The sequence below is a fragment of the Ruditapes philippinarum genome, unplaced genomic scaffold (assembly GCF_026571515.1).
Source record: "Ruditapes philippinarum isolate M1 unplaced genomic scaffold, ASM2657151v2 ctg7165_1_1_1_1, whole genome shotgun sequence".
In the NCBI taxonomy this organism is placed as follows: Eukaryota; Metazoa; Mollusca; class Bivalvia; order Venerida; family Veneridae; genus Ruditapes; species Ruditapes philippinarum.
Window position 1 is genome coordinate 119,306 of NW_026867135.1, and position 22,211 is coordinate 141,516.

The 22,211-nt window shown below is 33.6% G+C and overlaps 2 protein-coding genes across 7 annotated transcripts in view; both read left to right on the forward strand.

Moving 5' to 3' along the window:
- The window catches only part of LOC132734946 (prominin-1-A-like), a 36,895-nt gene extending 24,310 nt beyond the window's left edge, over positions 1-12,585 (forward strand). For all 6 annotated transcript variants that reach the window (XM_060721832.1, XM_060721835.1, XM_060721838.1 and 3 more), the window contains exons 11-24: positions 747-823; positions 1,342-1,433; positions 2,310-2,462; positions 3,293-3,419; positions 3,949-4,055; positions 4,972-5,056; positions 5,683-5,820; positions 6,510-6,599; positions 7,135-7,209; positions 9,325-9,378; positions 9,741-9,821; positions 10,360-10,428; positions 11,235-11,327; positions 12,384-12,585. In XM_060721832.1, coding sequence (XP_060577815.1) covers positions 747-823; positions 1,342-1,433; positions 2,310-2,462; positions 3,293-3,419; positions 3,949-4,055; positions 4,972-5,056; positions 5,683-5,820; positions 6,510-6,599; positions 7,135-7,209; positions 9,325-9,378; positions 9,741-9,821; positions 10,360-10,428; positions 11,235-11,327; positions 12,384-12,569 — 1,427 coding nt within the window. In that variant the 3' untranslated portion in view covers positions 12,570-12,585. The remainder of the gene's footprint in view (positions 1-746; positions 824-1,341; positions 1,434-2,309; positions 2,463-3,292; positions 3,420-3,948; positions 4,056-4,971; positions 5,057-5,682; positions 5,821-6,509; positions 6,600-7,134; positions 7,210-9,324; positions 9,379-9,740; positions 9,822-10,359; positions 10,429-11,234; positions 11,328-12,383) is intronic.
- Positions 12,586-13,372: 787 nt separating this feature from the next.
- LOC132734952 (uncharacterized) lies at positions 13,373-21,086 on the forward strand. Its single transcript, XM_060721843.1, has 3 exons — positions 13,373-13,380; positions 14,274-14,312; positions 20,251-21,086. The coding sequence occupies exons 1-3, from the start codon at positions 13,373-13,375 to the stop codon at positions 21,029-21,031; spliced, it is 828 nt and encodes a 275-aa protein (XP_060577826.1). The 3' UTR covers positions 21,032-21,086.
- The last annotated feature ends 1,125 nt before the right edge of the window (positions 21,087-22,211 follow it).

The following is a 22,211-nucleotide window of genomic DNA, read 5'->3' on the forward strand; positions in this document are numbered from 1 at the left end:
ATATTTAAAAAAATAAAGATCGCGATACTAAAATAAGACGTGCAATGGTCTAAGTATGTGCTTCCGATTCATATCCGACGATTTCATGTTTGTACTATTCTTAGTTTTCTTTAGGCTGCTAGGCTGCCAGGCTGCTAGGCTGCTAGGCTGCCAGGCTGCTAGGCTGCTAGGCTGCCAACTTCAGGCTGCTGGGCTGCTAGGCTGCCAACTTCACGAACATAATATTTCATATAATTATTCATCAATATATACTCGTACTCTAACATAAAGTTCCTGTATAACTATAATGTGTTCTGATCGAACATCAGCCTCATATAGGATATGCCCCGGGAGATATTTTTTTCACCTTTGGGCACATCATTCCGTATGTATTGTTTCGGTATAATGAAAGAATTGCGTATAACGGTCTGGGTGATTGTTGGTATTGGCAACCCATGATGACCTACGGGTGATATACCAACAGCCGTGTGCTATTAATTTAATATACTATCAAGCGAATCTTTTAATATTTCATACTACCAAATATTTCATAATTATTTCATTCTACCATATGAATGTTTTAATAGTTCATGCTACCCAATATTTCATATTTTACACTTACCAAACTTATTTAAACCTTTCCTAAGCCAATATTATTACAATTTTCATATATTGTACTAGTATATCTAGTGTAGTAACTTCTTAACTTATATTGTCCTTTTCGTAATCATTTTGTACATACAAAAGTTGTGTTTAAACCTTTCCAGATTTGAAAACTACAATATCAGACCTGAGCGATGATTTAAAAGATGTTGAAACTGAAATTACAGATATAAATAAACAGGTACGCTGAATCATGAAGAGAAAATGATAATGATGAAGTTAATTCACGTTGCGTGATAACGATTAAATCCTATAATCGCGCACTTTGCGTTTTGAGAAATAATGTAAATTTTGCCTCTTTTAAGAGAGTTTCAGAACCGGTAAATATGTATTTTCATGAAAATAAACAATTAACATTTTGTTAGCGATCTTTAAAGCTGTCACATACAGTGGCTCAAAAAACATTTACACTTAGTTACTCAGAAATTTGAATTCTTTCGTGTTCGTTAGACTAACACCTTGCATTCTTGTAGCTTAATGGAGTTCAAAGCCTAATTAAAATTCATATCTTTTTTTTTGGGGGGGGGGGGGGGTTAATCCATTTTTCTTTTTTCTGACGCAACTTTCTCGAAGAAAAACGAATACGTAATAGGATAATTATACAAATTAGCTTGAATTACATCCCTTAGTCCTTTCATCGTGGTTATTTATGTCTATATGTTTGCTCTTATTGAAGATATTGTGTTTATACCTTTGCAGATAAGCGGTGAAAATGCAACAATCGATCTGGATAAGCTAATTCTAGATATAAAAGATTATAAAGACCTGCTAGAACAATATGACAAATACAGGTGAAGTAAATACAAATGAGCCGCGTCACGACAAAACCAACGTAATGGGTTTGCGACCAGCATGGATCCAGACCAGCCTGCGCATCCGAGCAGTCTGATCAGGATCCATGCTATTCGCTATCAGTTTCTCTATTTTTAATAGGGTTTCTAAGTGAACAGCATGGATCCTGATCAGATTGTGCGGATGCGCAGGCTGGTCTGGATCCATGCTAATCGCATACGCATTATGTTGGTTTTGTCATGACGCGGCTCAAATCGTCACTGTCACTTTTTATGTACCAGTTGAATTTCAAATCACTTTCAACACCAAAGTTCAAAGTTCTGAAGAACTAAGTGTACATGTATTTTGAGCCACTGTATGTGACAGTGGAAGTTTTAAGATTTTCAAAAGTTGGTTTTCGAACAGTGATTGAATTTCGAGCTAGCTCAAAAATCGCATGTATAATTTGTCACAATTTGTATTTCGAACAACTATTGTAAACAACAATATCAATAACAACAACAACGATAAAACAATAATAGTTATATTATCAAACACATTTCAAGCATTCAGTCTGAAAATTAGTATAATTAACAAAAATCTTGTGATATTCTGAAAATTTAAAAAGAACCACCAGTGACGACCACAAGATTATATTGATATAATATTGAAATAAATAAAAATTATCAACAGGGAACGTGTTTTTATGTTTGACTATGATACAAAATAGAAAGAACATCAAAACACTCGGCAATCTTATTAATACTCGAGGGCTGCGCCCCCTCGTACAAATCAGATAGCCTCGTGTTTCGATGCTCTTTCTATTACGTAATCTTGCTTTCTTAAAAAGATAATTGCATGCATATTATGAAAAATGACTTTTTACATTATTTCAGATGGTATGGTGGGGTTGGTCTGGCATCGATATGTTTACTGGTTGTAGTGTTCGCCGTGCTCGGACTTGTGTTCGGTATATTCGGCACGGATATCTCCACCCCGCCGCACCGGCGAAATTGTGTTTCCAACTGCGGTGGAATCATGCTAATGGTGTATGTATCCATCTTTTATATCATCTTTTATATCATTTTTTTTTCAAAATTGATTCAAAACTTGTAGGTTTTAGCTTGAGAGACACACGTGTTCTGTAAAATCTTTTTCGCATGCTTTTAATTGTAACAGTTGCAAATTTGATATACGTGTGCGTTACATTTAGAATTTCCCATAACAGAGCAAGCATTGGTTACAATATATGAAACCCGTTGTAAATCATTTATTAATCTTCTTAAACATATACAGAATGGCTTAGGTTTATCACTTTAGCTCGACTATTCGAAGAATAAGGAGAGCTATCCAAGTCTCCAGAGCGTACATCCTCAAATATTTTCAAAGTCCATTGACATATGGCTTTGATATTTTGCACACCTGTTTACCATCATGTCCCCAACCTGCATACAGGAGGTGGTCAATATATCAATCTTTTTTAAATGCTATTTCTCATTACTTCCAAGCACCGAGAAAAGTCGAGAACGTTGCCCTACAGAAAGCTCTTGTTACTAAAACGTGTCTTGATTGAATCAAAGCATAATAAAGGCAACTGAATAAGCATCATCACCAAGCAACCAGTGCAGACCAAGATCAACTGGTACATCCGTGCTATCTGATCATGGTCTGCACTGTTTGATATTCAATTCGAACTTATTTTGAAAATTTCGATTAAATGATGAATGTAAAAATTGAAAGATGGACAATTCCATTTAAGATATTTAGGATCAAATAGATCAAACATTTTGTCTATATTGCACGGTGTCCTGTTAGCGCTATTAAGAATCTCGTTCCTTGATCTAGGCACGGTATTATTACTTTTGGTTTTATCTTCCAGTTCGGCAGCTTTGATTTTCATATTTTCGGCGTTACTGATGCTACTGACTACCTTCACCTTCATGCCTGGAGCACCCATTCATAAAGTGTTTTGTGAACCTGTCACAGACCTAGATGAACTCGAACGGGTAAAATATAATTTTCAGAAATAGAAAAAAAAATGCACATTTAAATAAAACAGTCCAATAAATATCAAAATTGTTTTGTTTGAAGTTAAAAGTTTATAAAAGGTTAACCATGAGTATTACACAATACACAGTTTAAAAGTCATGTGTTTTAAAATACGATTAGAATTTAATATACGAATTTTATAATTATGTATTACAATAGTGACGAATTAATGACGATTAATATACTTTTCAACAGTAGTCTCTATTCTAATGAAACAGAATAAGATAAACTCATTTCTAGAGACACAGAATCATTAGTACTTAGTTGTTCATATTCGAATATTAGACCGCCTTTCGTATATTTGAATATCAGACTATTCGTTTCGAATTCATAAATTAATTGCTGGTTAAAATACCTGCACGATTGTCCAGACAAAATACACGTTAGAAAGTTAAAATATTTTGTTACCGGTTATTGCAGTTATCAGATGGGCGTGTAGAAATCATATAATCATTAACTTTAACAAAGCATAAAATATTGTTACAGTACCTTACAATATACAGTGACGAGAAGGTAGGCAAGGGGAAATACTTTTTGGCGGATGCTCTCCTTAACAATGATACAATCCCACTTCAACTGACTGGGGCTTTAAAGTAAGTACAAGTACACGGCATTTGATTTTCCCGCCACACAAAACCTTTATAATTCCTGTTAAAAGTAAAAGACTTCTATCATTTACTATGATCAAGTGTCATGGACAATGTAAGTATGTAAGTTTAAATGTAAAAACCGTTGCCACAGTAACTGAAGAACCATTCAACTTAGAGCCTTGGAACAGTCAAACTTCATGATCGCACATATTGAGCACGTGGACAAAGCTTAAGGTAGAACGAGATACGTTGCGAACTTCGAGTAGCATCTTGAAAATTGGCAAGTTATTAGTTGAACATATTTCAGAGTAGATTCCGTTGATTTTATTCCAATAGTTTCAGCCATTTTTTGTACATATGACGTCAAAGTTGTTGACCACCAAAGCCAGTTTTGGAACATAAAGTAGTCGCGTATCCTTGGCAACTGTTATGTGTATCACAACGCAAACTATTTTAGATTCTACAGTATTCGACGGAAATTATTATTTTTTTTTATGCTATTATAAAAATTATCGTTTTACGCCGAAAAAAGTTTAAAAATGGGAAGAAAATTGGCAATTTTGTGTAAAATTTGACATTCAGTTTAGCTGCATTTTTCGTGAAATCTGTTCTAAATATACTAAGCATGTTTAATTTGTGTAAGAGTGTTAAAATGAGCCACGTCACGACAAAACCAACATAGTGCGTTGCGACCAGCATGGATCCAGACCAGCCTGCACATCTGCGCAGTCTGACCAGGATCCATGCTGTTCTCTTACCAACTCTATTACAAGTGTAGAAACTGAAAGCGAACAGCATGAATCCTGATCAGACTGCGCGGATGCGCAGGCTGGTCTGGATCCATGCTGGTCGCAAACGCACTATGTTGGTTTTGTCGTGACGCGGCTCAAATGTATTTGTTACCTTCATTATATCACAGGGCTTGTAAGGCAGGCGAAGGTGCCTTCTCTGCGTTTAAACTGGACAACAAACTCGACTTGACAGATATGTTGAATTATTCAAAGGTAAACATTAAACTTAAATGTTGTAATGTGTCAAAATGATAAGAACGTGGCCTTCAAGGACATTTAATTTTCTGTCATTTGCTTTCTGTCTTAATATCAGCTGATTCATATATACAGCAATAATTATTTTTTAATTACTTACTACATGAATATAATTCTTTGCTTTCTCAAAAATTTTGAATTCTTTTAAGGTGAAAAACTCAAATGCATAAATAATCTTTTGTCTCTTTCGCTGAATAAATTTTCGTAACCAAATTTTTTGTAATATAATAATTTCAGAATATGAATAAACATTTTCGGAATATTTCTCTTATAACACAAACGAAAAATGGTCAAAAGATTGAAAGATTTTGGTAAAATATTATAACATACAAAATACCCCTAGACGGTTATGAAATTTTACCAGTTTTTTTGCAAGAATAGGTTTCGAAGAAAATGTATCAATAATATTATATTACAAAGATTGTTAAGTAAGTAAACGATTGTTATAATGTTATAGTGTTGTTTATTAAAATCAAAACACAAAATTTAGTTTTTTTTATAGTTTTAGTTTTTTTAATTAGGGGCCATTGTCGTTGGTTAGTGAACCTAGCTTTTCTCTAAATCTAACACTATGATTATTTCAGACACTAGATGTGCAGGCGGAAGTTGACCAAGTAAACGTAGATCTTTCATCCGTAGAAGTTTACTCTACAAGTCTTAAAACACAATTGACAGATCTTAAAGACGCGGTCAATATAAGCTTCTCTGAATTCTATACTGAGGTCAGTATTTCTAGAAAACTGTCCGAGATATGGACAATGAATAGATGACAATCAGAATAAGTGTAGTGATGTTGAGCTTTTTAAGTAATCAAACATAGTTTGTAAATGGTGAGACATCACTTCAACCCACAGTCTTCATTACCGAAAAAAAAACTTTTAAAAAATATATTATTCTGTTCTCATACTTTTTCTAACGAGGAAACACAGCCGGTCGCGAATAGCCATGTCAACATAATTGTTGTTTTTATCTAAATAGCCAAATATAAGTGTGTTTACTTACTAGAAAAAGATCATTTTAGCCGCGTCATGACAAAACCAACATAATGGGTTTGTGACCAGCATGATCCAGACCAGCCTGCGTATCCGCGCAGTCTGATCAGGATACATGCTGTGCGCTTACAAACTCTTTAACAAGTACAGAAACTGATAGCGAACAGCATGGATCCTGATCAGACTGCGCGGATGCGCAGGCTGGTCTGGATCCATGCTGGTCGCAAACCCATTATGTTTGTTTTATCGTGACGCGGCTCATTTAAAGGATGCTGATTGATACATTTGTCCTGGTAATATGATTAAAGCGTTGTGTTTTATGTTTACCTTAGTAAAAGTTATTGAGAATGTATGTATTTGAATATAAAGTTGATCACCTTTAACTATATTATGAATATACTGTTAATTTTCTGTTACAGCTTGGCTCAAATATAACCTCCGTGAACTTGAGTAGTTTAGCGCAGGACCTAGATGATTATGCCAGTGGTTTAGGTAACGCAATAGCAAAGGTAAGCTTATCACGCAAAGGGGAGCTACTCAAATAACACTTAAGACTAAAAAAATATTGTTTATCTCCCTTGGCAAGGAAAAAAAAACAATAGTGTTAAAATTATTTTAATGTTTAAAAATTTGTGTTTACATATTTTTTTATTTACATACATGTGCATCTATCGAAACCCATGATTTTTTCAGTCTGAACATTGATATATAGGCTGAAAGTATGATCCCTTATATTACTAGGAATAAATGTTTATTGACGAAAGTTCAAGCACAGTAAAGCTATATTGATTTGATATAAACTTACCTGATACATGAGAAAATATTTTATTATTTTACTGCTTAAAGCTGACAAAAATATTTAGCAATTAACACTGTACCGATATTTATGCGATATCATTTTTATTTTACTTTCTATAAATGCCACTCACCCTATTTATAGATACAATAATTAATTTAAAGCACTGGCGCCTATTTTCTATGGTCCATTGGATATATTTGATTTTCACTTTTATGGTGATTTAATTAATATTGATTTTATAACAGGCAGCTATTCAAGCAGAAGCAAATAAGCTTAGATTGATAGAGGACGAAGAATATGTGTACGTTGAGAGTAATAAGGTAATAATATATTTAAATATGAAGTTTATCAATAACATATCTGAGCCGTGTCATGACAAAACCAACATAATGGGTTTGCGAATAGCATGGATCCAGACTAGCCGGCGCATCCGCACAGTCTGATCAGGATCCATGCTGTTCGCTATCAGTTTGTCTACTTGTTATAGGGTTTGTAAGCGAACAGCATGGATCCTGATCAGACTGCGCCGGTCGCAAACCCATTATGATGGTTTTGTCATGACGCGGCTCATATCTGTATTAAGATTTACGAGACAATGAAAAGGTTGTATTAGTAAATTACAACCCCTAATACCACAACATCTACCACTACCATTACCAATTCCGCTACACCATGACCACTACCACTTACTTTAAGTTTACTATCACCAATACCACTACATCTACCACTTACACCACTGCCACCACTACTACCACCTCTACTACCACTGCCACAACAAGCACCACTACTCATTCTTTACCACTTTAACCACCACCACAACCATAACCATCACTACTAATTCTATCCCTACATTTACCAACTTCTTCTACCACTACTACTTTTACTAATATAACTGATTATAATAATAACACAATTACAAGAAGTACCACATCAAGCAGCACATCTTAATTGTAACTTTGGTCCTCCCAACACCACCGCCACCAGAACCACCACCACCAACAACATCATCATCACCAACAACACCAGCTGCTGCATCAAAAACACAAACAACAATCACAGCAGCAGCAGCAGCAGCAGCAGCAGCAGCAGCAGCAGCAGCAGCAGCAGCAGCAGCAGCAGCAACAACAACAGCACAACAACAACAACAGCAACAACAACAACAGCAGCAACACCACCACCACCAACAACAACAACAGCTTATAAGTAAATTTAAATAAGATCACATATTTTTTTAAGAACAACATCGATTTAAAGCAGTACGTCGGCGCAGAAAATTCGGAAAAATCCTCTGATACAACGCAAAGTGCGATAAAAAATATTTACTCTCAGAGATTTCATCATTCTCATAAAAGCTATATCCTAACTGACGCTCCACTACTTAACGCTCCATAACTTAGAGTAACAGAGCGAAGCCATGGCTTCATTTTAATGTGATTGCAAATTTCAAGTTATGTAGTAATTAAAAATTGCGATATTATTGGACTTAAATGATAATATTCAGGAATAAGATGATTGCTCAATTATTTTTCATATATGATTTTTTGCTATTATTGCTTTTTGCTTTTATAACATTCTTTAAAATAGAATATAAGTGAAAATGTTATTTATACACTTCACAAATTTAACGTATGGCATGGATTCACGACTGATATTCACGAAAGACCGGCGCGGACATTTCAATTTCATGAATTTCCGATTTCAGTTTCTTGTATCCACAATTTTAAGTCCGTAAATTCACGTTTTTTACATACCGAATTCACGACTTGCCGATTTCAGCTTCATAAATTCACATTTTCAGCTTCACGATTTCACCTTCGGGAATTCACATTTTGAACTGCACGATTTCAGCTCCGCGAATTCACGATTTCAACATCACGAATTCACAATTTCAACTTCACGAATTCACAATTTCAACTTCACGATTTCAACTTCGCGAATTCACATTTTGAACTTCATGATTTCAGCTTCGTGAATTAACGATTATAACTTAACGAATTCACGATTTCAACTTCTCGAATTTACGATTTCAACTGATCCACGATTTCAGCTTCATTAATTCATAATTTGAACTTCACAATTTCAACTCCGGAATCGGAAATTTACGAAGTTGAAATGTCACCAACGATCTTTCGTAGATTATAATGAAACATTACGTTCAATTGTTATGCATATACAATGACATTAGTTTGGAGCAAATGAATAAGGTTTAGTTTAATCTTACTTATTTTTTATCAGTTTTGATCAAAAGCTTGAAGTTTTTATGAACCTCAACATGTATACTTAATAAAAAGACCACTGACAGTTTTCCCAGGTTTGAAAATAAAATGGATAATTTCATGTAGATTATTGTTTGGATTTTCTTAATCTTAACAACAAAGCTGCCAATAAAGACATAACTGGCCTTTAATACTTTAATATTTTTACATTTTTTTCAGACTGCTTTGAACACATCTGTTGCTGAAATGGATGCCGTTGTTTCAAATATTCCGGTATGTATGATAAATTGTACCTGTTGGTATATTAAAAAATACCAGTTGGTAAGATAGAATATAGCTGGAATTTATACCGGTAGCATTGCTCTTAATTGTTTGACTAGAAATCACTGTAAAAGTCAAACGCCCTGTTTGTCTCTCTTTTTGTCTTTCTGTCTGTCTGCCTGTCTGTCTGTCTGGCTGTCCGATAGCTCTTGTTTAGTCACAATACCTGTATTTCTAGGCATATTATCATTTGATATACCTAGTATTTGATGAAATAAATCATTAATTGATTTGTGAATGATTTTTTTCTTAGCTTTCATTGAAAGTTGCATTATAATTCTTTTATTCAATCTCTCTAAATCGTTTGATTTCAGACCTTGGTTGATAATTTAGATTCTGGTCTACAAACAGCGGACACGTATATCAAGAATAATGCCAGTACAGTTGTACGATCGGTACGTATTTTGACGTAGTTATAATACGTTATTTGACGGTACCTCTATATTTTGAGAAATCTATATTGTTCCACTTTAAACGTGCATTTTCTCAATAAAATATAAAATATGGATCTATAAAAAAACAGGAAATTAATTTTTTAAACATTAAATGCAGGTTATACTTAGACTTGCACACAACTTAATAAATCGTTTTAGACTCGCTTTTCGGTTCGTTCAGTTTGTTTACTTAAACTGTGTTCTTATTCATATTTCTCCCCGTATTGCACAGTTTAATGTTAGTTTAAATATATATTTTATTTCCCAGATTACATACAAGATATCTATGATACATATTACAATTTACAACATACAAAAAACACTTGAAACATTCTTACAAAATTGAATTAGAATAGAAGACTTATAATGTCCTCTAAAATATTTTCAGTCCTGTCATGGACCTTAGTTGATTTAATGATGAATAATATTTATGCAGTACTTTCATAGTTAGCTTTGTAATATTAACATGTCCATGAAGTGTTTATGCTACTATTTTCAGATATTGAACACATTCGTAAACCGTCTTCTGTCAATCATTGATTCATACGTGGCTTATACAGACGATGCGGTAAGTTTAATATCTTCACATAAAAGCAAACGATAATATAGAAGACGTTGCTAAATACTGATAAAATATATTTGTTCGTTATTGCTTTTTTTGCCCTACGCAGTATGCGCATGCGCGAAATTCTACTTCCGTTTCTAAGGAATATCCTAGTGTGAAAAGGTCTTTACGAGAACTAGTCATGCGTATATTTATGCTCCAACTTGAAGGTGGGGAAATAGGCATATACATTTCTCCTTGTCCGTCCGAGCCGCGGTCATGCTGTCCTGTCGCACGCTGACCGTCGGTAGACTGACAAAACCTCAAATATAGGGGATGCTGTGTCTTGTTGACATATTTCTAGTTTTATGTCATTTATCTTCCCATTCCCCCGTTTATTTACAAACCAATGATACGTTACTTACTTTATACATCATTTCTGACATTGATTTCGAAGAACACTTTATACGTAGAAATATTGTCATGTTTATGCTTATTGAAAAATACTTGAATTACACGGACGACCACTTATTTCTTTCACCATTCATCCACGTATCAATTAGGACATTTACATCCCGCTTAAATTATTCTGTAGTGAAAGAATAAGTTGAAGAACGAAATAATATATGTTTAAAAATAGTTCATGTTATAACGTAGAGGATTTTAAAGCAATTTCTTTCTCTAACTTGGATATTACAGAAGTGAGATTTTAAATAACAACCTTTTTTCGAACATAGTATCTCGATTTAATATTTCTTACTAACGATCGATAACACTTACTATATTTTCGGATTCTATGGCACTTATTCACTATCATTGATATATTGCAGGTCAAAAACAAAATGGGATCTTGTGAGCCGGTATGGAATATCTACAACTCCCTGTTGGTGTATACGTTCTGTTATAACTTCATGGATTGCTTCGTACGTTATTGTTCTTCTATATGAGCCGTGTCACGACAAAACCAGCATAGTGGTTTTGCGACCAGCATCGATCCAGACCAGCCTGCGCATCCGCGCAGTCTGATCAGGATCCATGCTGTTCGCTTACAAACCCTATACAAGTAGAGAAACTGAAAGCGAACAGCATGGATCCTGATCAGACTGCGCGAAGCGCAGGCTGGTCTGGATCCATGCTGGTCGCAAACCCATTATGTTGGTTTTGTCGTGACACGGCTCAATTATTATTTAAATGAATAGAACACTGGTATCAAGATTGGTATGAGTCATATACAGGTGTCCATGAAGTGGTTTTAAACCACTTTGCCATTCATGCGAGAAAGCTATCCAGCTAGTTTACGGAACGTAAGTGTTTTACTGCGGTGCCCGCTCGTTCCTGGAAAAATAGGGTCGTTGAATCCAAACAACAGTCCCCACATGTGAGGAAGGTATCCAGGTAGCTTAAGGAATGTCAGTGGTTTTACTCCGGTGCCTGTTCGTGCCTGGAATAATAAGGTCGTTGACTTAAAACCACAGGTCCCTCATGTGAGGCTGGCTTACAGAACGTCAGTGGTTCTACGCAAGCGCCCGCTCGTGCCTTGGAGAATGCTCAAATAATGTTACGTTTATGAAGTGTAGATCACATTAATTCATTTTAACGACCAGAAATCATAATTGTTTTGTTACTGATTGGTCAAAAGATGAATATATTTGTAATTCATTGCAAGTTCACATTCTTGTAGCACTGTTATGGATAGGACAACGCCACATCTTGCAGACGCCACATAGATACATTTCATGCAGACTAAGCATTATAAGGGTACAAATGTGCCTCATTTTTGTTTATAAAAAACATAAAACGTAGATAAGTACACGATATTTTCATTTCTGTATTGCCCTTCGCTACATGAATGTCTGTTGTCGCCAGTTCCAACTGTTGTCTCGTTTTCTAACTGACCGTTGAGGCGTCACTATCACAAAAACAATTTCGTTACATTATCTTAAACGCATGCATTATTAAGCATTGTTATGTTCTTACAGAATGGATTTTGGTTTTCACTCGGATGGGTTATATTTTTCTTTATGGTGTCTGTGATATTTTCCGTGAAGCTGGCAAAGTACTTTAGAAGAATGGACACTTCAGATGACGGTAGCTTGTTACTGTCAGATTCATCGCCACCACCACCATACTCCGCTGATGCTGAAAAGAACGCTCATTTAGCGTAAGTCTATTTTATTTTAAGACTTTTTTCGTTTGTTTGTTTGGATAAAACGCCGATTTTAGTCATATATTAACGGTCATTCCACCTCACCGGATATCTGATCATTTATAACCCAATTCTCCGCAAATGACCGACTACTAATCCCACATGATTTCTGAATCAGCGGCGAAAGGCTAATGACCATTAGACAAAATATCCAATATCAAATTTCTCAAGAAAACATCATATTGCTCAGTTTATTGCCCTCGATTATTCTTTGAGAAGTAGGGTTAAACCGTCCTGCAAGACGACTGCGTCAGCGTAACTCTTTGTCATGGTTTTATGTACATGTATAAGCTAATTTTTCATGAAACAATAATGACGACTTCGCACATTACTTGCAGGGCCATAACTGCGAGGTCACTTCCTTATACTTTTACTAGATTATTCCCCTTTATGAAGCTAAACCTTATATTTTTCTCTTTTAAAAAAATAAACGCAGTAACCCTGAACATCCTTATTTAAAAAATTTAAAATTTTTCGTAGAAAATATAATGAAAAAAAAGTTTAGCAAAAATTAGTTTTTTTTAAAGGGACCCGAAATTTACTTTGTTTTAAATCTTACACACTAGTCAGATAAACTGGAACACTTAAAACGGAAAGAGATGAAAAAGATAATAAAACAATTCGAAAAATATGTATTTTATGCTATTCTTACGCTGAGCTGAGTTTACAATTTGGTTCATTTTTATCATTAAAAAAGCTCCTCCGGAAAAAAATATTTGATTGATCTGAAATTTTGCACACAAGTTTTTGGTCTAGACCTACATGAAATTGTACATACATCGAAACAAACTGCTTTTCGTCCTGTCAAAAATATCACAATTGACGTTTTGTAAAAAATCTTTTATAATATCATTAATTTATTCAATAACCCATTTATATTGTTTATTATTGTTTAAATGTTAAATAAATTCATTTTTTATCCTTTTAATTTCAGTGAAACACAAAGAAATCCCATAAAAAAAGCAAATTCTGGATGAAGAAATTCTTCCCCTTAATCAAAAACTTGGTCTGTTCCAACCCTGTTATAACTTTTTTCCCCATGATTATGCAATTTTGAACTGAAAATTTTTTCCTTTTTAACAATTTGAGTCTTTTAAAATGTTACATAATGTAAATTTTCAGTCCATAAAAATTTTAAAATTCATAAAAAATTTATTAAATAATTTTAGAAATATTTTTTTAAAAAAGCCCCCTTTTTGGCCTTTAAAGGAACATTATGCTATAGAAATGCAATAATTTTGATTTATCAAAAAATTCTACCTTTGGTATTTTGTCATAGGCTCCCAAACAACCAACTCAATTACCATATTTACAAAAATTATCTTTTGCTCATTTTGTTCTGTTTGCAAATGGTATATTATTAAGTAAATTAGAATTTTGTATGAAAATCAGAATAGTTTGTTACCTTTACTACACATCACTACTGTATGTTCAGCGCTACTTTCTTTCAGTTGTCGAATATCTAACATTCACTTAATCCATTATTAAAACATTATCAAACACATGTTTAATTTTTCTAAAGAATTAAAAAAAAAGTGGCACCTGACACTGCCTTAGTTTTATGTACCATCAGAATTACAATAGTCCATGAATAAAAAAACTGGAATACTATATTTATTAAATATTAAATTAAGTAAAACATAATGTGATATTATTATTTCAGACATAACAGAGTGGCTCACAAAGACACCGAAGATGACTGGTAGGCTGGAACCTTCACCATATCCGACATGTTCTCTCTACTGTCTTTATCTAAAGCTTGTTTTTTGAGATTGTAAAATGTTGCTTATCCTAGTAGATTTTTTCTATTTTGTTCTCACTTTAGTTTATTTAGTTTTTTTACAACAGTGCATCTGATTTTTTGTTATTATTATTATTTTTTTTTTTTGCTTTTTATATTTTTTATTGTAAGGAATCTTATCTTTGTTTGACATTTTCTACTGTTTTTTCCTGTAAATATATTTCAGGGGAAAATTTCTTTCATTAACCCCAATTCTGAAACTAAAAAAAATATACCCCCTTTCCCGAGAATAAAACCCGTCCGCCCCCCCATGTCCGTCCTTCTAAATTTTTTATTGTGGGACCCCCTTTTTTTCTTTTTTTTTTTGAAAACCCCTGAAAATTTTAAAACCTTTTTTAAAAACACGCTTGGGAAATACAAATTCCCCAGACGTTAAGGGTTAAACCAGGGGCAAATTTGAAAAAACGTCATTTTTTTGTGCTTTTCTGTTATATACCATTTGCCGGTATGATTTGCTGTCAACTTCATTTTTATTAGATGTAGTAAACATATTTTGTTAAGACATAGAAATCTGAAATAGAACTACATATCTGAAATAGAAATGTTGTAGATTTACGAGGTAAAAGTGTAGTTCTGATAGACACTGCTTTTTTGTTATAATTTTAGGCTTCGATTTCTTATTTGTTTTTAAACAATTACACATTTCTTTTTGTATAACTTTGCACACATTCCATTGCTTTGATATTACATGTATGTTATGTGCCTTTTACATATGTCGATAAAAAGTTTCCTTGCAATTACTGTAAAGTCGCTTAGAATCAAAATTTACATGTTATTAATACGAATTCTTCACACATGTGAAAAAACGTACAAATTCCTTATAAATATATGACAAAAGAAATGTACTAATATGTCACATGTTTTGTGACAATTTCGTTTTGTATATCAATCCCCTGTACAACAGAAACGATATTTTCACAAATCGAAATTAAGTAGAACAGTTTGTGTGAAGTTCATGTGACCGAAAGAAGTGATTTGCAGATATGTAATAGCTTTCAGCAAATACAACACAAGCTCTATCTTTATATACATTAGTTCTAAATCTGTTGGCTTTTACCAACTAAAATTATATCGAAGAACGTTTGCTTTTATCCCCAAAGTTCCATAAACTCTATATAGAAGTGTGCTTTCATCCCCTACAGTTTCCCAAACTCTCTATATTTAGATGTGTGTTGGGTTTCATCACCTAAATTTCCACAAACTCTCTATATATAGATGTGTGTTAACTTCGTTACCTAAATTTCCACAAACTCTCTATATATAGATGTGTGTTAACTTCGTTACCTAAATTTTCCACAAACTCTTTTAAAATATGGGATGTGTGAAAAATTTTCGTTACCAAAATTTCAAAAAAACCCCCTATTTTTTAGATGTGGTTCGTTTTCATCCCCTTTAAGTTTGACAATTTTAAATGTTTTTTAGCTTTCATAATTTTAAACTTGCTAAAAACTTTTAAAAATATTTTTTTAATTTTGATTTTGACAAATTCACAAATTTTGAAATGTATACAACTTTTTTTAAACCAAACCCATAGTATATTTTTTTTATTCGGTGTTGTTTTTATATATATTTTCTTAAAATTATTTTCAAAAATTTCATTTCTTTATTTAAAAATTTTTACAAAAAAAATTTGGGGTTTGGCCTCCTTTTGATTACGAAACATGAAGGTGCAACGGGGAAAACAAAAATTTTTGTTTTTTTGTTTGGTTTACGGAGCACCGACACAATTAAGGTCATATTGCGCTGAGACAGGAAAGATGATTCCGGCTAACTTAAACTTAAAGCAACACCAGGCTCCGGGTTCATAAAGATTTAAGGCTCAGGATCTAGATCAGGATCAAATTTAAAAATTCGAATATTCTCCATTGTTTATCCTCGTGTATGAAATATTTAATAGTAACTTGATTAAATAGAACTTGAAATAACATGTCTATTTAATTTTAGAATTCATTAATTGTTATCTTAAAAGATATCAGCATTTTACAGTAGATCCAAATATTGATCTTGATCCTAAAAATGTTCCTTATTTTGATTCTATTATGATTGTATTTGTTTCAATATTCGTGGATTTGACCCTAAAATAGGATTGTTTCTTTGCGATCAGTAATAATGTACATTATGGTGATGTACCATTCAATTTTAGTAAAATAAATCAATTTTAGTTTTACAATACAATGGAAATAAAGTAATAAGAGGTTAATACACGGCAGGAGAGGGCCGGAAGGTGATAATCGGCCCGCACAATGAATAATGGACCCGAGGGCTTTAGCCCGAGGGTCATTATTTATTCAGGGCCGATTATCATCTTCCGGCCCTCTCCTGCCGTGTATTAATGTCCTTAATACACTTGGTAGATCTAATAGTAGCATTAAAAAAAAGATCAAAACAAATAGACTTTGAAGTTCATTCCTTGAATTTTTTTCTACTCTTCTACTGTTCTGTACAGAGATGTTTACTGTTTGTGTGTTCAAAGCAGTAGAATCAAGAAGCAAGTTTTATTTTCACTTTTTTCGGAATGAATTTGTCGTATTATTTCTTCAAATTTCAATAGTAACAAAAATGTGTTCGTACTAAATACGCTTTTAAAGCTCTCATAATAAAAAATAAAGCGATTCGTGCTGACAACCTACTTTCACTTTTACAGTTAACTGTTTGATGACGTAAAATATGACGTCATTGTTTCAGTTTGTGCACGTGCACATGTTCTGCGGGCTGATAACTAGTTCTCGGCCCCGGGCCGCAAACTCATAATAGGTCACGTGACACTCATAATCAGTTGAAATCATAGGCAATTTTGTTACTATATATAGTAACAAGTGTATTAATTAGGATCATTTGATTCTGATCCTGATCTTTTCTTAGTGAACACGGGGCCAGGGTTCAAAGCCTCTTCACCTGCTGGAGATACAGATGCATTGACTCCAATAATTCGATCCTGGGTATTTGCCTCTTACTATCATGCAGGGTAAAATGGTGGTTGCAAGTCTGATGCCTCAACCCTTAAAGGCACTAATGATTTCTTATGACACGTGTGAACTTTTAACTCTACGTTTATAATTTAATTAGTCATAATCATCATCATCACCATCATCATCATTATCATCATCATCATATGTACTTCATCACTAAAATTATTACTCTGGCATTTATATTTCAAGAATTTTCACTGCATGCGGAACACGTTTTTTTTACAATTTTATTTGTTTTACCCAGATACTCCAGCAGCACATAGCAAACAATAAAAGTTATTTTTCCAACACCAATGCTTTGAGATTAATCATTGTTTCATCATTCGTATTAAGAATATTAGGTTTTACTGAATGTTTAATTTTCATTACATTTTCTGTTTGTTTCTTACTTTCTTTTGATATGTTTGTTATATTTTGTGTAATATTTGTACATTCAATTTTATTCTTGATACTTATAATGAAATATAATAATTATAAATATATTTATCTTGGTTAAATCTTTCTTTATTTTTTTTTGTCAAACACTGTCCTCCAGGACATCTTTTTTGTGTCGCCTCTACGGAGTAGTGGCGACATATAGGGATCACTTCTCCGTCGTCTGTCAGTCTGTCCGTCTGTCCGTCATTCCATCACAAAACTTGTCTGGACTACTCCTCGTAAACTACTGGTGCAATTTCATCCAAACTTTACAGGAATGATCAGTACCAAGTGTAGTTGTGCATATTGTCAGCATTTTCCGGTTCAATGATTTTTGTCAGAGTTATGGCCCTTTAATAATTTTTAATTCTAAAGTTTGTCCGGACTACTTCTCTTATACCAATAATGCAATTTCAATGAATTTTTACAGGATTGATCTGTAGCTCAAGTCCTTGCGCATATTGCAAGGGTTTTCATGTTGAATGATGTTTGGCCGAGTTATGGCCCTTTGATAAAAAGGTTTCTTTTTCTGTGTGTTGCCAGATACTCAAAAGCTTGTCCGGACTACTCCTCAAAAAATACAGGTGCAATTTCATCCAAACTTTACAGGAATGATCAGTACCAAGTCTAGTTGTGCATATTGTCAGCATTTTCCGGTTCAATGATTTTTTTTGAGTTATGGCCCTTTAATAATTTTTATTTTTAAAGTTTGTCCGGACTACTTCTCTTATACCACTAATGCAATTTCAATGAAACTTTACAGGATTGATCTGTAGCTCAAGTCCTTGCGCATATTGCACGGGTTTTCCGGTTGAATGATTTTCGGCTGAGTTATGGCCCTTTGATAAAAAGGTGTTTTTTTCTGTGTGTTGCCAGATACGCAAAAGCTTGTCCGGACTACTCCTCATAAACTTCTGGTGCAATTTTATCCAAACTTTACAGGAATGATCAGTACCAAGTCTAGTTGTGCACTGTCCGTCTGTCTGTCCGTCTGTCACAAAATTTGTCCCAACATGAAATTGGCCATCATGAGGCGACACATGTGATTACTGATCGCTCTTGTTATAAAAAAGTTCTTAAATCATTGACTGATATCTTAGGTATGTTGTATATCTTGTGGAAGTTTGCAGACACTGGGGTCAAGGTCATTGTGATGGAAATTATAGTATTTACCTACTTTCTTTTATTTTGTTATTTAAAACATATATCAAACTTTCTGTATTAACGTACCTGTTCATTACGACACTTATACTAGAAGCGAAGTAACGAAAAAGAACACCCGGTAACAAACCTTAAATTTAACAGAAAAGATATTAAAGGAAACAATAACTTATAAATATATCAATTTGGATCGACATGTTTTAACTCATATAAGTTGAAATAGGAATGCCTTGGTTAGCATAAAATGCAAAAATCGTATGTCTTCAAACAGTTAAACAAAGACTTACAGATATATATTTAAACAAATATGACTTGCTTGAATCAAAACGTCCAACAATTATTGTCTTACTGTCTAATTACTGACCGTGTGGGGGTTGCGTTCATTGAACGCCGCCTTTCCTTGTTGATCTTGTTTATCATATATTATATCTAGTACAGCAATCAATTATCATTACAACGATACATTATTTAATCCAAAATGAATTAAAGCATTTAATTTGAAATAGCAACAACATGATTTTGACAATCAAGTCCTGATTCAATGACTGAAAAAGAAGACACTAATATATCCACAAAAACGTAAGAAAACGTTCCAAATGTAATATGAAAGTAATAGAGAACAAGTATCACAAGTATCATTTTCTCCTAGCGTGCCCAAAATACAAGGGTTTACATCTGTTTATTTAACTTCTTATGTTTTGTCATTAGCCTACAATCAAAGTTAAACTTTATTACAGTCATGACTTCATTGAAAAAGCAAAAATCAAAATGATCACCTCTTTAAAATTCTATATCAAACCGAGTTTAAAGTTTAAGCCCAGTTTCTGCCATGCATGCTTACCACCACTGTTTCTTTGTAGTATTAACCCTTTTTAATACATCAGTTACCTTCCAGACAGTACAATTTAATTTCATGTATTAAAATTCAGTTTTATTTTATTTTTGTTATATGCGATACGATAACAGCGTGGATTCATAAAAATAAAGTTACTGTTGCATAAGGAAAAATAATTTCAAATAAGTAAATAAATACATAAAAGAAATCATTGTCATTAGCTGTTACTTACTTTTGTAATCTGCCGTAGAAATGAGGATTGGTTCGTCATGTATCACATTAATGTCACTTATCTATTCCGACTTTTGGGAGTTTCCTTACTTACAGATTAATTATACATTTAGAATTAAATGTCTTGAATGTTAAAGTACATATTCACCTCATGGTAATTTAAGATGCAATTGATTTGACAGCAAAGACTGTAGAATTATTCATCAAATCCTTTACAATATTTCAGCACATCATTAGCATCATCTGCACCACCATTTCCATCAACAGAATCAAATACTGACTATCTAACTCAAGTTCCACCCAATCTTTATGACGATTGTACTCAATCAGTACATGATGACACTGGATGTAAAACATCTCCAAAAACAGAAACCACAACTAGCGCCGTAAGCTTAAAACAGCCCGCCGATGAAACTGTAAGCATTTCTTGTTCAAGGGAAGAGTTAAAGGAGTCGAGCGGAAGTACTGGTAAAGAAGAAATCGATGAAATTTCCCAAGAAACACCCCTTATTGTGAAGGAAGATAATTTTATGGATAATACAGAAGAAAAAGAGTCAACATTCTTCAGGGATGACGGCTCCTTATTGGACTCAAATGTCATGCCGACATCAGAAGAAACAGAGGGTCACTCAACAGGTAAAGCGGAAGATACGCTGACCATTGAAAGTGCAGCATCGACTGATGATATCGGGCCTGAGCGCGTAACACCGGGAATCCCCGAATCTGATGTTAATTTATCCAGCGAAACAACAAGTATTGACAAAATGACCGAAAACAAAGAAGAAGAAGGTGAAAATGAAACTTATGTAGAAGAACCAGAGCCGCTTGATAAAGGGAATGGATATCGTTCTAATACAGAAGATACTGAAATATCTGACGGTAAAGAGAAAGAACCAGAAGATATTATTGATTGTCCAGAAGAAACGTTTGAAATCGCTATTTCTAAGGAGGGAACAATGCTAGAATCAAGAGAAACAAGAGGTGATACATTGACACCTATAGGTTGAAATAATTAAACTATTTTAAAAGAGGTTTTTAAATCTGAAATGTGTATTATTCTATATTTAGACATGTGACGTAATCATTATACATGTGACGTAACCACTATAAAATCCGACGCGCTGACAATAAGTACGGAAACAAATCAGGCGCAATTTTGCTTAATAGCAGGTACGGCAGCATTTATTTTTTTATGTCGTGTTAGAATCGAAGTAATATATCCAAATCGGTGATTTTATCGCTGGATAACATCACTGTTTGTCGTTCGGATGCGCAACATTATATCACTCGGGCTACGCCCTCGTGATATAATTCCTCGCATCCGAACTCCAAACAGAGATGTTATTGAGCGATAAAATCACAGTTTGGGATATATTATTTCTTAATTAATTGCGTCTGTTTTCAGACACTTAATCTGCTTAAAATAGAAAAAAAACAATGTTTGAATGGAACATTTCTTTCATCAAGTCATTCAGGCAATATTGAGATGTTTTTTTAAAAGTGTCTAAAAATGAATCTGTTGTAATTTGTTAAAGAATACGAATAATGAAATTTATAAGCATCATTGTATACAATAATAATTATATTTGTCATGTGTTACGGTTGGGATTGGAATGTCCGTCTCGAAGATAACCCGCCCACTGAGAGTTTACGAGGCTTGCCGGGTTGCCACTCATCGGATGGTTAGCAATAGACGCATTTTAAAATCTGAAGCGCAAACACATATTAGATACTTTTTCTTGCATATTTTGCCATACTACATCACATTTAGAATAGGATATTTTTACATGGATGCAATTTCATCTTGAACTTATTTTTCAATACCCTAGGAATTTACAACTTTATTCATAACGACGAAATGACGTCATCCTATGCACATAATAGTAGTACATGACGCCTAAATAACTTTATTTTAACGCAGTTAAGTCATTTAATGCGCTAAAATGAGTATTTGTATAGCACGTGGCACATCTGGCACCCCAATGTCAAAAATTTCCGGCAAGATATAGTGATATTTCATTTCTACTGTCTTGTCTAAAGTCAGTTTAAAATTTTTATTCGAGATATATCGTTTGTTATATTTATTATTTAAGATTAAATCTGGTTTTGCCTGTATAACATAAAATTAGCGGGGACAATTTATAAAACAAAATATAGAAAATTTAAGTTATCATAGATTATTGTCAT

Coding starts and splice junctions, on each gene's coding strand:
- LOC132734952 (XM_060721843.1), top strand. Junction 14,313..20,250: donor AAAGACACCGAAGATGACTG/GTAGGCTGGAAC, acceptor ACAATATTTCAG/CACATCATTAGCATCATCTG.